Source organism: Toxorhynchites rutilus, chromosome 3 (genome assembly GCF_029784135.1).
Source record: "Toxorhynchites rutilus septentrionalis strain SRP chromosome 3, ASM2978413v1, whole genome shotgun sequence".
Lineage (NCBI taxonomy): Eukaryota > Metazoa > Arthropoda > Insecta > Diptera > Culicidae > Toxorhynchites > Toxorhynchites rutilus.
In genome coordinates, this window is record NC_073746.1 from 55,842,555 (window position 1) to 55,857,942 (window position 15,388).

A 15,388-nucleotide genomic window follows, 5' to 3' on the forward strand; every position below is an offset into this window, starting at 1 on the left:
GTTCAAACATTTCACTTGTCATCCAGGTTATAACGATGATAGCGATAAAGGCTTTTTTTTACCAAAACCAGTAGTTGATTCAACTGTCGGTTGACAGAAATGCCCAACAGACACTCGGGTGCATTAGGAAAATCCCTTCGAATAACCCTGTCAGCTTACGGCTCGCTCAAATGTTAGCAATTCGATATGTTTTGTATGGATTTTTTCCAGCATTTTCACAAGAGAAGCAGGAAGCCGCTTAGCAGGAGCTGCTCGTGAGATGAGATCTTGCTTCAACCAAAATTATCTTTTCTGTTGGTAAAAGTGCGAAAAAAATTTAAATTTCACATGCTGTGGGTGTTTTTTCTTCTTCCGCGTTTCCTTCGCAAACTTTGTGTTGGCGATGGAAAGATCAGAGTTCACTTGTTCATTTCTCACGGCATTTAGGGATTGAATAATCTTAGATGATGTATTTTTTTTGCATTGTAAACTGTTTTTTGCGATCATTAGAAGTCACTGCTAACTTTAGTATGAGACCATTTCATTGGAAAATATTAACATTCTGTCAAATTTATACCGGGAATTTAAAATTTGAAATTTTCCAGTTTTTTTTTTATTTTTAGTTTTATTATTTTGAAGTTGTTACTGTCAGTAGTCTTAGTGTCAATGCTGAGCGCGATCTGTCATTTAGTTGGTTTGGAGCTTCATTAAGAACAAATTAATTTTTTTTAGTAAGGCTGTTTTGCTTGTGAATGATTTTTTTTAGCAAAAATGACACGAATGTGATTGAACAAGCACCGTACTCTCGAGATATGGTCCCGTGTGACTTTTTTCTACTTCTAAAACAAAAATTGTCGCTTCGTGGGCCCCGGTTTGACAGCACTGATAACATAAAAAACGAATTCGCTGCGTGACCTGAAGGCAATTCCTGAATACAGCTATAAAAAGTGTTTCGATAATTGGATTGTTCGTTGGAAAGGAGGTATATTGCTTCAAAAGGGGCCTATTTTGGAGGGGATAATATAAATTCAGATAATAAAGAAAGCATTTTCTTTAAAAAAAACAAATTTCCGGTATATATTTGACAGAATATATACGTCATTCGAAAAAATAGCAGTATCTTATCAGAGAACTGAATAGTTAAAAGAAATAAACAAAAAAACAAACAACATTGACACTGCGTTTTTTGACGTAGGAATGCGACTTTCAGTAAGCGTACCAAATCAGAAAACAGTTTTTTTTAAACAAAATTAACGTTAATAACTATTTTGGCTGCAAATGAACTTTGAAGATTTGCATACCAAACGAATAGAAAAGGTTTGTATTGAAATTAGAAGTATTCCCCTTTCTCCATACATTTTGTCATTTGTGTCCATACCTACCCGTACCGTTTATAAGGAACAACTTATACAGCCGCGCGATAATTTAAACGAAGCGAATATTCGCGCTAGGGTATGAATAATGGATTTCCGCTGAGGAATATTTTCAGACCCTTTCTATACTCAAAGCAGCGAACATCGCTAGTTTTGCTTGTTTTATGTCATCACAAATCTTCGTTTTCCCTCGAGTGGAACCATCAAGAGGTGGTGTAAGTCCTAAATACCGACTATGAAATTAGCATACATAACTCAATGATATACTGAAAACTGAATTTATTTTCTTACTTCTTCCTTAAACATATTGAGAGTTTATTTTGTGACAAAACATATTTGTCTTGGTGTATGACACGGGTCATCCTCAATGCCGTGTAATGAACCATTCTAATAAGGTCGTGATATTTTGTTCGTTGAATATGTTGGGAGAAGTAATACTGTCAATAACAAACATTACCTGGCATTGAGGATGATTCCGCTCCGCTCGATCTATACTTTTGACGTAGAACTACGTCTTTCATTAAGGGTGCCAAATCAGAAAACAGGTCACGTTTTTATGAAATAAAATTAACGTTATAAACTATTTTTGCAGCGAACGGATTTTGGCGATTTATATATCAAACGAATCGGAAATTCACTATGCTATTCCTTACAATTCCTTGGTGTGTAAATGGTTTAAATTGATTAGAACTAGAAGCATTTCGATTGTTTCACACATTTGTTCTGCTCATTTGTGAGCTTTCCTACCCGGGCCGTTAATAACGAGCAACTTATCGACGAGCAACGAAGGGGAATATTTGCCTAGAGTACAAAAATTAGATCTCGCTGAGGCAAACTTTCATCCATGGTGGGACTGGTGAACATCGTTTGCTGGACGGGCCTCGGCGGGGGATCGAATGCCATTCTCAAGACATTTGTGAGGAGGAGTAATTCAACAGTAGTTTTCGCCAAGTGCCTTTTTGAAGGCTAGAGACGAATGAAAAAAAGAAGTTTAAAGTCTCTTCAATTCGACAAGGAAGGCAAACTTTCAGTATCGTTATGTATTCGTAGCAATGAATGTCGCTTGTTCTTCTTTGTATTATGTCATCACATGTTTTCGTTTCGAATTAGTTGCTTCAAGCCTGCTCCTTCAAGTATCTGCTCCCGTGTGCATCGCAACAATCGCCTAATTTTTTGATGCTATTATGGGCGATTGTTTGGTGGTGTCAATTATGAAGCCATGATAATAAATATAAACAAGGAGGGGCGATAATGGAAGGGGAATATTTGCGCTAGGGTATGAATGATGGATCTTTGCTGGGGCAATTATTCAGTCTTTTTCTTTATTCGAAGCAGTTAACATCGCTTGTTTTTCGTCATCATAAGGTCTTCATTGGTACCTTTGACATTGTATCAATGCATTGGAGTGACGCTATGGTGAAGCAGGCGTTGAGGTTATGTGCCATATAATTATTTGGGGAATATCAAGCTGGACCATCGTGAATGTCGTGCTGGAATGTTATGAGTTATTTGGGTTCGCGTGCCAGTCGCAAAACTGCCTCCAACAAGTATGGCATTTGCGCTAATCTTTATCATAATGAAGCAATCCAACTCTTTTCGAGGTTATTGAGATTAACAGAAAGAGTTTATTAGGCACCAATTAGTCACCAACAAAGCAAATGACGCTCTGGATTTTTGTATGTTATTTGGTTTCATTGGCAGGAGCAAAACTTTCTCCACTAAGGATGACAGCTGTGCTTATCTCAAGAATGAGAAAGTAATGCAACTTTTCTAGAGGCCAGTAATATTAACAGAAGCGTTTCTTTTGAGAAAAGTGCAAAACGAAATTTTCACAGAATTCTAAATAATTTCTAAAGTAATACACAAACAACTTGAATAAAATAACAACGTAGTTCTACGTCAACAATGCGGTCATGTCTTGGACAAGTAATTCTACAGCATGACAACGCACGGCCTCATGCTGCCAAACCCGTTACAGGGCGGACCCGATTATACACTGAATTCTTTTTTAAAGTAATTTTTTTACGTGATATTATGATGATGTAATGTTATTCTCTTGAAATTCGCGATTTACTCGAAATTACGCGATTTTATTGAAATTACGCGATTTGGCACTGCCTACCGTCACCTCGTTGAGAAGAGAAAGAGAAGAAAACAAATTCCGTGAGAGCGTGTGCGAGTGTGGTTGTGACGAGCGCGCATCGGTGATGGGGTAATCTTTTTTTATGCGGTTCTCTCAAAATTACCCGATTTGCTCGAAATCACGCACGATTTTTTACGTGATTTTTTTATCGCGCACGCATTAGTCGCATAAAGAAGGAATTCAGTATATATAGTCTCCGATTTCTTTTCGTTGTATATAATCGAGACAGAAATCTTTGTTTTTGTTCATATATTTTCCGTGCTTTGAACATGAAAGATGAATTTAATTTTCGATTGGTCCCCTTAGAGTCAGAAAACACCTTTCTTACATAAAAAAATAATTTATCCAGAATCTCTCACGATCATATTACATGAAAAAATCCTACTACGCATATGGTCGAATTTCAACAATTACCGAGCTATTGATTTTTTTATTGTTCCGGGCTCGGTTTGAATTAATCTGGCTCTACTTTAAAAAAAATACGCTACGTAGGACGATTCTGTAGATTCTATTTGAAAGATGAGAATATTCAGTATAGGATGTAGTTGTGAAACATCGAAATTAGTGGATTTTGATAACATTTTGGAAATGAAAAACCTGAAAAGATAGTGATTTTGAAGGTATTATTATTAATTTTATCTCAAAAATTTATAAAAAAATTTGATTGTTTCTATCAACCAAATTCAAGCTCTCTAATCGCTCTACAACTTGTTCTTTGACGTTCTACTTCTATCTTTCTTAATTTCGCTGCAATATCTTTATAAACAATTTCTATTGGGAACTCAAATAAAAACTTAAAAAATCAAGATTTTTACTCCACTGTATGTATAATAGCCAATTAAATTTCGTAGCCTTAACCTTAACGTAGAAATATTACATTTTTTCTTGGAATAAGTCAAAATAGAAGTTAAAAGAAACTTCAAACTGTATATACTCGAGTCCAATATTATATATAACGAATCATATATGATCAAATCATATTATAATCGAGTCCGGCCTGTAATACCTACTTTTAAACATTCAAATAAAAAAAGTATACCCTACTAGTCATATTCCACAGATGTTGCGTTCGATTGCATTTGGTCTGACTGATAAGTGGTTCCGCTCATATAAAAAATTTCCGACTAAAACACTCCAATTCCACTAACTAAATTTTACACGGACAATTCGAGAACTGTTCTCTTTAAACTATTGTGTGTATTTCATTGACAAAATAGACCTCTTCCTTGGGCAAACAAAATAACCTAAAAACAAGGCTAGATTCATTCTTTCCCATCCGGTTGCGATTCTTGGAAGAAAATTCTCTGGCAGATGATATATGTCTGCCTGCTCCGTTATGAACCTAGCAACTAATATTTCTCCTCCAGCCAAACAAACGATTGTAACTAATTGGTGTCATCCTTGAGGGTGTTATTGACGTTTCCTTTATTCCACCGGCATTGCAAGCTATTCATGCTTCCGAGAACGATGGAAAGATATTCATGGTAGCATTAGGGCTTTGCTTGCTCTCCCTTTTTTTTTCAATTCACTGTATCGAGGCGAAAGACATTTAGTTTGTAATGTCTCGGACGCCTTCCTGGAAAACGTGATTTAGCTATTAATAATAAGTGCTTCTGGAAAATTGGTCATGTCATTGTACTCCGGGTGGCTTCTATTTACTATCCCTTGTATCTATCGTGTATCATAATTTTCGATCGGTGATTAATTTTTGTCTCATCCCAGAATGAAGACTTTGATGAAAAACTTTCATTTGCCTCCACATTTCAACGGTTTATTAACCGTTAGGGAACATTAATTCCTCAGTACATAAATTCTCTCCATCAAAGAAGGACATGGTTTCTCTGTGATCCCAGCATCCGTCCGTTTCTGATAGATGCCGCTTGTGAGGCTCATAAGAGCCAAAGCTTCGCCCCCAAACAACAAAAGAGCTTTCATTCATAAAATCGCTCCCCGGGAAAGGGTCATATCCTGCGCGTTGCGCGTTGCTAACGGTGTGTAGGTTCGACTTCGCACTCTCCCCGAAATCCCTGCAATCGCATCCCTGTTTCTTTCTTTTCCCGAGCTGTGGAACCCTCACATCCAACCGAACCGGATTATACTATTCGGGCCCAACTAAGTGTGTAGGATGATTTCCAAATAAGCTCGAGCAATCGTGAATGATGACCCGGAGGAACGTCTAGATCCGAGGGAGAAAAGAGTAAGTGAAAAGAAAATTACTTGTATCGGTGTAAACTGTGCTCCAAATGAAAATTTTGTGCAGAAGTTGGCGTTACCGTGCTTTCGAGAATTGTGATATACTGGCTCCGGTGGCTGTTTATCAATGAAGTGAAAATTTGCGAGCGTGGGAATTGAGCTGCCAAAAAAGTTATTGGCAAACCAAAAGAGTGTTTGATTTTTTTTTAATCAAAGAAAGATACTGGAATTATTCACTACAGATAAGATCCTGAATGATGTTGTTTTTCCAGAAATTGAAATGAATTATGGAAACCAACCTGAATTGAAGCACGCGTGGGTAGCTGAAAAATGGTAAGCTTGTTAACTTTGCTTTGTTCGTGAGAAATCGTCTGGTGCGGGGATAAAGATAAAGGTATCTTTCACTGAATGGAGCGCCATCATCAGCAGGAGGCAACGGTGTTGACATCGGAAGAAAGAAATAGCTCATGATGAATGCGAAAAATGAAACGACACAGTGCTTCTTCTGACTTTACTTTGAATCGGATGAAGGACAGAAGTGTGCCACATTTGTTCATAGGTCGGTCTTCCTGCGTGGGATGGCAGGAATTTCCGTTGATACCGATATACATTCATCTTTTGTCTTCTATGTTTTGTTACTGATTTATTGCCGACAACAATGAGATATTTAAACAGTATTACTGGGATATTTCAATACATAGATAACATACACTCTGTCCAACTTCTATAAAACCACTCTGATTATGTTTCGTTGCAACACAAACAGTTAGAATTTCAACAAGATACATTCATACATTGAAGAATGCTTAGAATTAAGTGTATTTAACGTCAATTTCGTTCAAAAGAGTTGTTTGTTTATTTATTGTGCTTAAATATGATAATTTCAGCTGTCCAGTTTATATAAGACCATTTTAAAATTCATAAGTGTTATCAATGAAAAATTCAAAACTATTGCCTGATTTACTTGTCAAAAATTGGCAACCTTGCCATTTCGGTTAATAATCTGGAAAATTCGTGTTGGCACACTATTTACCAAATTTTGCTCAACGGAATTCTCGATAATTTATCATTTTTCCGAAATTGCAACCTTGAACTCTTCAATCGTGGTGTACCGCCTTCCTTCAGTAAATTCTGCGTAGAAGGGTTCTTCTGAGATTTTCAACAGGATTGAAGTCTGGAAAGCGAGCCAGTCTGTTCATAAAATTAAGTTTTTGGTCCCTAATCCGTTGCTTAGTTTCCTTGCTGGTATGAATAGTAGCATTCTTTCGTTGGAATGTGAATTTTTTGTGAATGAATTTGTATTAACAGTGTAATTTCCATAATCTTATATATAGAAGAAAGGTTCTGTTATTTCGTATAACTCATCATGAACACATGAAAAAGGATCGTCAAACTTGAGCTGTCTTCATTTCGTTGTGTTCGTCTCCACTCAAATGAGAATGATGGAAAGAATTTAAAAGCATTCAAGAGAAATAGTGAAATTCGAAAAAAAATCGATAACATTATTCAAAATGTTTTAACATTTACTACACTGCCGTTGTCCCATGTAACTTTCGGACAATTTTCACTCTTCTTCGTAAAACGTTGTTTTTATGCATAAACTTTCGGAAAAACACAAAAAAAGTTATTGTGTGTTCCCAGCTTTGAAAAAAACGTCAAGCTCAATTGTCCCATGTTGATATTCTTGGCATAACGGTCCCACAATGAATTTTTAAACTTAAAATCAAGCTTGATCGATTCAAGTGAGGGGAACTTTTCACATTTCATTAGACAATAGTTTACTGCTCATGAAAAAAACCCGGTGTATTGCAAAACTGAAATTGTTAAAGCTTCTGGTAGACAAATATGGTAGAAAACTTTGGTTGCGTTTTTCTCAGTTGCTGATTTAGGAAAATGGGACAACTATGCGTAGTACGGCAGTACAGATGTGCTAGATTTTTTGTTCGTTTTTTTTTCACCGAGTTCAATTGTACATGAAAACACAGACAGAAAAAAAACTTGTTAAAATTGATAAAAATCATAAAACTGTTACAAGTTCTGAAAGAAACAACGCGATTTTGCATAGTATTTTAGTTGTGTAAGTAATTTTTGTATGGAATCTAGCACATCTGTAGTAAATGTCAAACCGCTTTGACTCATATGTTTTGCGGTGAGAAGTTTGCCCGATTGAAATTCTTTATTTTTCAATTGGAATTTGCGACGACGGTGCTTCGTGTTCTGTTATTGTAGAGTGGAAATGATAATAGATTTTCAGCTGGAATAAGAACATTTTCAAATTGAAATTGCGAATTGAAATCAACTTTCCCATACCGAATAAATACTTTATGTATACACTCTGAATATTTTCGTAAGCAGAGATAAAATATGCGTATACATGAGATTCGTTTCATACTTAATTTAATTTGAATATGAATTTTAATAAAAATAATTATATATATATATATATATATATATATATATATATATATATATATATATATATATATATATATATATATATATATATATATATATATATATATATATATATATAAGTTAAAGAAGTTAGGCCTTTGGGAAGGTTTTTAAAAAATTATAAACGAACTACCTCACTTGAACATCGAATTATGACTGACTTTATTCCTTACTAATTAGCCTGAGCTGAGTTCCCTAACGCGGCGTACGGTTATGCTGATTCTCCAGTTTGGTTCCGGTGAGCTCGATCGTGGTGGACTTCGACCTGGCCAAAGCGCTGAGCCTTAGGATTGTGTATCGAACGATAGGTCGATGTTTCGATGGGTCGTTGGTATCGATGATGTTGACGGTGCAAATATTCAGGTCGATGCGCCGTCAATGATGATGCGCTGTTTGTTCATGTGTCGCCCGGAGAACTGATGCGTTAGCTCTATTGGAAGTGGGTCACCGCTGTTGTTCGGTGGTTAGTTGATCTGTTCGTGTAGTACATGGGGATGTGGGTGTTAACTACTCTCTCCCTAATGAAGATTCGTCTCGAATCTTAAGTTGTTTTCTTCGGAGGTACAATTCGATGAGGCTGCTAGAATTGAAACCGCTGTTGTTGATTGTTGCATAGATGAACTTCTGCGAGTATCGTTGAAGTTGTTTGTGCTGGGTTTTCTAGTGATTTGTCTTGTTGGGTTTGATCTGAGGAGAGGGAAGATGTCATGCTTTTTGTGTTAGCATAGGGTTTTACCTCTGTTGATACATTTCGTGGTGTGGTGTATACTCCAATATGTTTCTTCAGGCTCATGATTGCCAATCCTATGATCATGGCTGCGAGTGGAATCAGGAATCCAATCGTAGTATGTTGCAGTGTTATGTGGTCTCTTTGCAGTTTATGGATGTGGTCTCGGTTTTCAATTCTAAGCAGGTTTACTTGTTGCAGATCAGGTTGGTTGAAGATTACTGTTGGCTGAAAGTTCACTCCAATTGTTGAAATAGTTCTGATCTCGTGATGATTAATTGTCCTCTTGTCGTCGTATTTGCTTCCATTGATTGAAACAGAGCAGTTTGGATATTTGATCAGTAGAGTTCCCGTTATCTGTCTCGATTTGATGTTGCAATTTGAATCCAGAAGAACGGATTTATCAGCGTTTCTCACGATCAGCGTGTGGTCGTCGATAGGCTTAATGTCCATTCCGATGCGATGTTCCTCGTAGGGGCAAGATGCGTTGATTCCTCTTAATGCGTTGTCGATACAACCGTCGCCTGTTAAATTCGTGAGCTCCTGTCTTTGGCAAATTCTATAATTTTCAACAATTGTACATTCGTTATTTATTCCTAGTGTCAGTGTTTTACTCAGAACAGCTGAGTTGTAGGGTGTCGATATAATTCTGTTTTTTCTTGGTAATGTTTCAAATCTAATATATTGGAACTTTTCTGACATAAATATTGGGATCTTGATCACAAATATTGTTTTTGTACTTTCATGATGTGTTTCTATACTAAGAAATTCATAAATTTGGTCAATATTGTTAATGTGAATATTTTGTTCTTCTAACTTTTCTAGTACAAACTCTGTTTCATTATTGTTTAATATTGCCCTAGATAAAATCCCTATTTTCGATAGTTGTACAATTTCAAAAATGTCTCTTAGTTGGTTGTTTAGTAGATCTAGATTGAAAAATAGATCGTGAACTATTCCTTTTAAATGATTTTCATATTCTGTGTTTACGTTATTGGCAATTCTCGATATTCTTCTTAAAACCTCAATTTGGTTTTCATTTACGTGGCTAATTAAATTGTTAATTTTAGCTTCGAATTCCTGATTGATTCTGATTTGTCGGTTGTTGTTGTCAATAAGTGTGTTGGTTTTGGTTTTTGAATTTTCTATCGTTTGTCGGATTAATTGTAAATCGTCGTCGTCTAAATTGCCGGTCAATGATTTGATAAACGTTCCTAATGGGTTTAAGAGTCCTCGTTTCTGTCGGTGTATGGGTTTCAACTGTTTGTAATTGTCGGAAATTTGTTTCATCCTAATGTCCAATGTTTTAAGGTATGGTTTCGTGAAATTTTGTCGTTCGAACTGGTGTAACGTATACTGGAGGTTGGTGAAACTACTTTCGAACTTTTCCAAATCCACGATGTGGAGATGGAAATGTTGAGATGTGATAATCTTCGCTTCTCTCTCGCTAAATGCTATTATTCCATCATGTCGTGAGAGGTCTGTTATCGTCACTTCTGCTGTAACATCAAGGGCTAATCTGGAATAGAGAAATATGTGAGTACTACTTTGGGTTTCGAGACGTCATTTTCTTTGACGTCTTATTTTTGTTTTATGTATCGTTCTTCCATTCTGATCTTGGAAGGTTTTTGTGTTATCTCTTGCGATTTGATATCGTTTATACTTATCCTTTGTTTTACTTTTGACCCCTTGGCGCGCGACGTATACAGTTTCGTCCACTTCCAGTGATGGGTCAGCTTCCTTGTTTTTGTTGTGGTGCTGTAAATCTTGTTTTTGTTTTTTAATGAGAGCTAATGTTGCTTCATTGTATATTTCATTCCTTTTCCTAACAATTTCTTCAATGTTACTCGGTCTCACCTCTCCCTCTTTTATTCCAAAGAATACTTCTTTGGGTCGCATCTTGGTTGAAGAGTGAATAGTGTCGTTATAAAGTGCTACAGTGACTCTAAACAACTCTTTCTTACTTAATCCCTCATGTTTCGATCTACAACAGCGAAACATTTCTGCAATTGTTGAGTGAAATCGTTCAACGATTCCATTCACTTCGCTTTTATTAGATGGTGTGAAATATGTTTCAATTCCTAGTTCTTCTAACATGCCTCTTACTTCAACAGACTTTAGTGCTGGTTCATTGTCACTGACCAAAAGTCTGGGTATCCCATATGTTGAGAAGAATTTTGTCAGTCCTGAACGGACGTCAGGAATCGATCTCGATTTAATTGGAAAAAGCATTCCGAACTTCGATAATTTGTCTACCACGGATATGAACGTGTTTGGTTGACATATGAATATATCAACATGAACTATGTCTAGCGGCTTTTTAGGTATTGGAGTTTGGGCTAGGTTCAATTTATAAGGATGTCGCTCATATTTAGCAGTTTTACACGTATTGCACAATGTGACGTGTGTTCTAACTTTCCTTTTCATGTTCGGGAAGTAGAATTTCTGGCTGATAGCCATCAGATTTTCTTCGATGCCTCTGTGAGCTCTTGTATGTGTTGTATTTATGACTTCATTCTGTTCTTCTTCAGTTTTTAAGTCAATTAAGAACTTTTGTGAAATAACTACTTTAAACGTTTTGACGCGAGAAAAATAGTTTTTATACACAATTTGAAGGGTGTTGATGAGATTTTCTGGGCAGTAAATGCAATTTACTCTTTTAGGATCCATGAATTCTTTGAATATTCTTAGTAATATTGGTACACCAAAATTCACTTTTGTAAACGTGTGTCTTAGGACTTTGGGAAAAACTTGTTCTCCGGTGGTCTCACTCTCAGTTCCATCTATTTTCAAAATGATCTGATTGGAAAAAGTGTTTACCGGTTTTTCGGTACATGCGATAAATTCCGAGTCGTCGGTGTCTGCCGAATGTTGCGTAGCAGCGTCTGATGAAGAATCATTTTGTTCTTCATTCAGATTTAAATTTTGGGGAATTCTAGAGAGGCCATCGGCAACGACATTTTGTTTTCCGGCACGATATCTTATATCGTAGGAATAGTCCATTAAAGCAATCATCCATCTGGCAATTTTACTTGATGGATCTTTCAAGTTCACGGCGCAAGTAAGCGGCTTGTGATCTGTGTATAAAATGAATTTATTTCCGAAAAGGTACGGTCGGAAATATTTGGTTGCCCAATAAATAGCTAGTAACTCCTTCTCAATAGTGGAGTACTTTTCTTCGGTTTGACTGAGTGTTCTCGATGCAAAAGCAACAGGTTTATCTCTTCCGATTGGACCTTGTGAGAGAACAGCTCCTATTGCGTATTTGGATGCATCTGTTGTCAATATGAAGGTTTTTTCGAAATCTGGGTGTATTAGAATAGCGCTGCTAGAAAGTATCTGTTTGCACTTGTTGAATGCTTTTAGAAATTCTGGAGTATGTTCTACTTTCTCATTTTTCCGAAGACATTGTGTTAGCGGTTTCGTTATCCGGCTGAAATCCTTTATGAATTTTCTATAGTATCCCAGTGTTCCTAAGAAGGATTTAATGTCCTTCTCGGTTTTGGGAATTGGCCAATTTTGGATAACTTCAATTTTTTCTGGGTTTGGTTTTACACCTTCTTCATTCACCACGTGACCGAGGAAGGAGACCTCTTTCTTCAAAAATTCACTTTTGTCGAGCTGTATTTTTAAGTTGGCTTTTTTAAGAGCAGCGAAAATTTTATTTAAGTTGTTGCAGTGTTCTTGTAAACTGCTGCTGAATACAATGATATCGTCCATATACACTAGGCAGATAAATCCGGCTAGGCCTACCAGCACAGCATTCATTGTTCTCTGAAATGTTGCCGGGGCGTTTTTCAGCCCGAATGGCATTCTTAGATATTCGTAGTGGCCGTTCTCAGTTGAAAATGCAGTTTTTTGAATATCGTCTTTTTCCATCAGAATTTGGTGGAATCCCGAAGCTAAATCTAGGGTTGTAAAATATTTACTTCTCCCTAATTTATCTAGGATATCCGTGATATTCGGTATGGGGAATTTATCATCCACAGTTTTAGCATTGAGCTTTCTGTAATCAACGACGATTCTCCATTTTTGAATACCTGCAGCATCCGCTTTCTTCGGAACGACCCAAATGGGTGAATTCCATGGTGACGTAGAAGGACGAATTATGTTTTCATCAAGCATTTTCTGAATTTGTTTGCCGACTTCCTCTTTATGGCAATGAGGATACCTATAGCTTTTCTGATACACAGGTATCTCATCATGGGTCAAAATTTTATGTTTCACAACATTAGTAGCTGTAAGGGGTTCGTTGTCGAGGTGAAAAATATCTTGATTTTCCTCAATGACATTGATCAAACTATTTTTCTCTTCTCTGTTTAAATGATCCAGACGAAGTTGGTCCATAAGTTTTCTGAATCTGTCAGGACGAGCTTCCAAAAAATTGAATTCGTTTTGCTCAACCAAGCATTCAAAGTTATTAAGAGTGATCTCAAGTGGATAATCTAATGAAAGTGTTTGATTCTCAGTTGAACTGTTCTTGAGACTGACAATGGCTTTATGACCTACTGCTTGGTATAAACCAGCACATATGAAAAGGTTTGTATTGATTTCGAGATCATCTTCTAGTAAAAAATCACCTGATTGCTCGGAAACTGGTATCTCTATATTATGAATGGTTTCTCTTGAAATTTCCTTTGAGAAAGGTTCTGGATGTTTTCTGAGCATCTGAAGTTTTGTTCCTAATATGGTTATGGAATTGTCATCTGTTTCAATCTTCGCTTTAAGTTCCTGAAGCGTTTCATACCCAATAAGGCCGTGGAAAAAATTATGAAAATCAAAAATATGAAATTTGAACGATTTATCAGTTAAGTCGGGAAATGGATTGAAGTCGACATATCGTTCAATTTTGTGAGTGCCTGAGATGTTGGAGACAACAGTTGGTGTAGGCAGCGCAAAGGATTTTTTCACAAATCGGGGGCATAAATAATTTTTGTTAGCTCCCGTATCTATCAATAATTTCAATCCAAACCCTTGACGTGTGGGAATTTCCATGTAAGGGATGAAATTTTTTGAGTTTACCTGGGGAAATGGGATGTGCTTTCCAGTTGAAAATTTAGGTTATCGACTGCTTCGCTAGAAGTTTCTTGTTCGTAGGTCTCATTGGAAGTTTCTTGCTCATTTTCTAAATGTATTTCTGAATGGTCTTCTTCGTATGAATAATTATCCATTGGCGTTGGGTAGTAATCGTGGTGATAACTTGCCAAGGGATAACATTGATACTCGTATTGATACTCTTGAGCGTTTTGTTGAGTTTGTTCAATATTTCTTAATTCCGTTATCCGTGCTGGTCTCGGTGGGACAGCAGGAAAGAATTGGCTTCTTGCATTATAATTATGCGGTGGTCTATTAACGTAATTTACATATTTAGAGCGAATGGATTTATCAGCATTCATTGGACTCGGTAATGCTTTCCGAAGTTGTCCATTGTTGGTATTATTGCCCTGAGGTGGAGCTGGAAAACGAGGCGTAAAGTTTGGTCTGGTTGGAATACTTTCATGCTGATATGATTGATATGGTTGACGGGGAATAAATGGTCGATGATTAAACATCGGTTGACGAGTTTGTAATTGAGGATAAAAATGTATTGGTTTGGGTAAACGTGGTGTTAAAGTCGGTTTACTTAAGCCCGTACGACTTTGATAGTTACGTTCTTCTACCGCAGCATCAAATGCTTGTTTTATATTTCTGGGTTGACGTGCACGCACGTTCCCTCCAATCGGCTCTTTCAGCCCTGCTAGGAAAACCTGTAGAGCATTTTCCTTATGCGTCGAGTTTCTATCATTTTTAATATTCTCTTCTCTTGGAGAAATATTAGTATTATTAATTAGTAAGGATAGAAGATTTTGTACTTGTCCAAAAAATTGTTCAACTGATCCGTTTTGCTGAAGTTGAAACAGCTCGCGGGTAAGTGTGACTGAGTCACGTTTATCATTATAATAAGCGATGAGATTTGCTTTAATCTCATCCCAGTTGAGAGAAGTTCCATAAGTTTCTAGGACTTGGTCCGCTTCATTAATTATTTTGCTTCTTATAGCTTGAAGCCAAATTTGCTCGAAAGGTGTATTTTTAATAGGTTCCATGAATGGCATAAAATGTTCGACGGACCTAATGAAACTATGCAACTTAACGGGATTGCCGTCGAATGGTTGCAGTTCTCTCACCGCTTGGGGTGTTTGGAGAGATTTCGTAATCTTTTCAGCCTGTTCGAATATTCTGTTTGTTTCTTCAATTCGATTCATGTTCTGTCTAGGGGGTAGTAAAGGATTCGGTTGAGGTGGAGGAGGAGGTATTGGGTTAGGAGAATTGTTCATTTCCGTGTTCATTTCTCGATTTCTTAAATTATAGGGATGGAAACGGTCCATCAAATCCTATATCTCGGGGGTGAAGAAATTTGATTAGTTTTTCTTTAGAATTTTCTTAAATCTAAACGCGATATTTTATATGGCGATTGTTTCTTACAATCTAAACGCGGCTGGCTACACACGGCGCAGATCTTAAATCTAAACGCGATATTTT

At 36.7% G+C, this 15,388-nt stretch overlaps 1 protein-coding gene across 2 annotated transcripts in view; it reads left to right on the plus strand.

The window, feature by feature from the left end:
- The first annotated feature begins 5,536 nt into the window (after window positions 1–5,536).
- LOC129777299 (neuroendocrine protein 7B2) overlaps window positions 5,537–15,388 on the plus strand; it is a 37,449-nt gene continuing 27,597 nt past the window's right edge. The window contains exon 1 of one of the 2 annotated variants that reach the window (XM_055783516.1): window positions 5,537–5,692. Coding sequence is in view for 1 of the 2 variants with exons in the window: in XM_055783512.1 (XP_055639487.1) it covers window positions 5,969–6,021 (53 nt within the window). In the remaining variant the exon portion in view is untranslated. Of the gene's footprint in view, window positions 5,693–5,760; window positions 6,022–15,388 lie in introns of those variants that run through there. The other variant, XM_055783512.1, reaches the window with a different exon arrangement.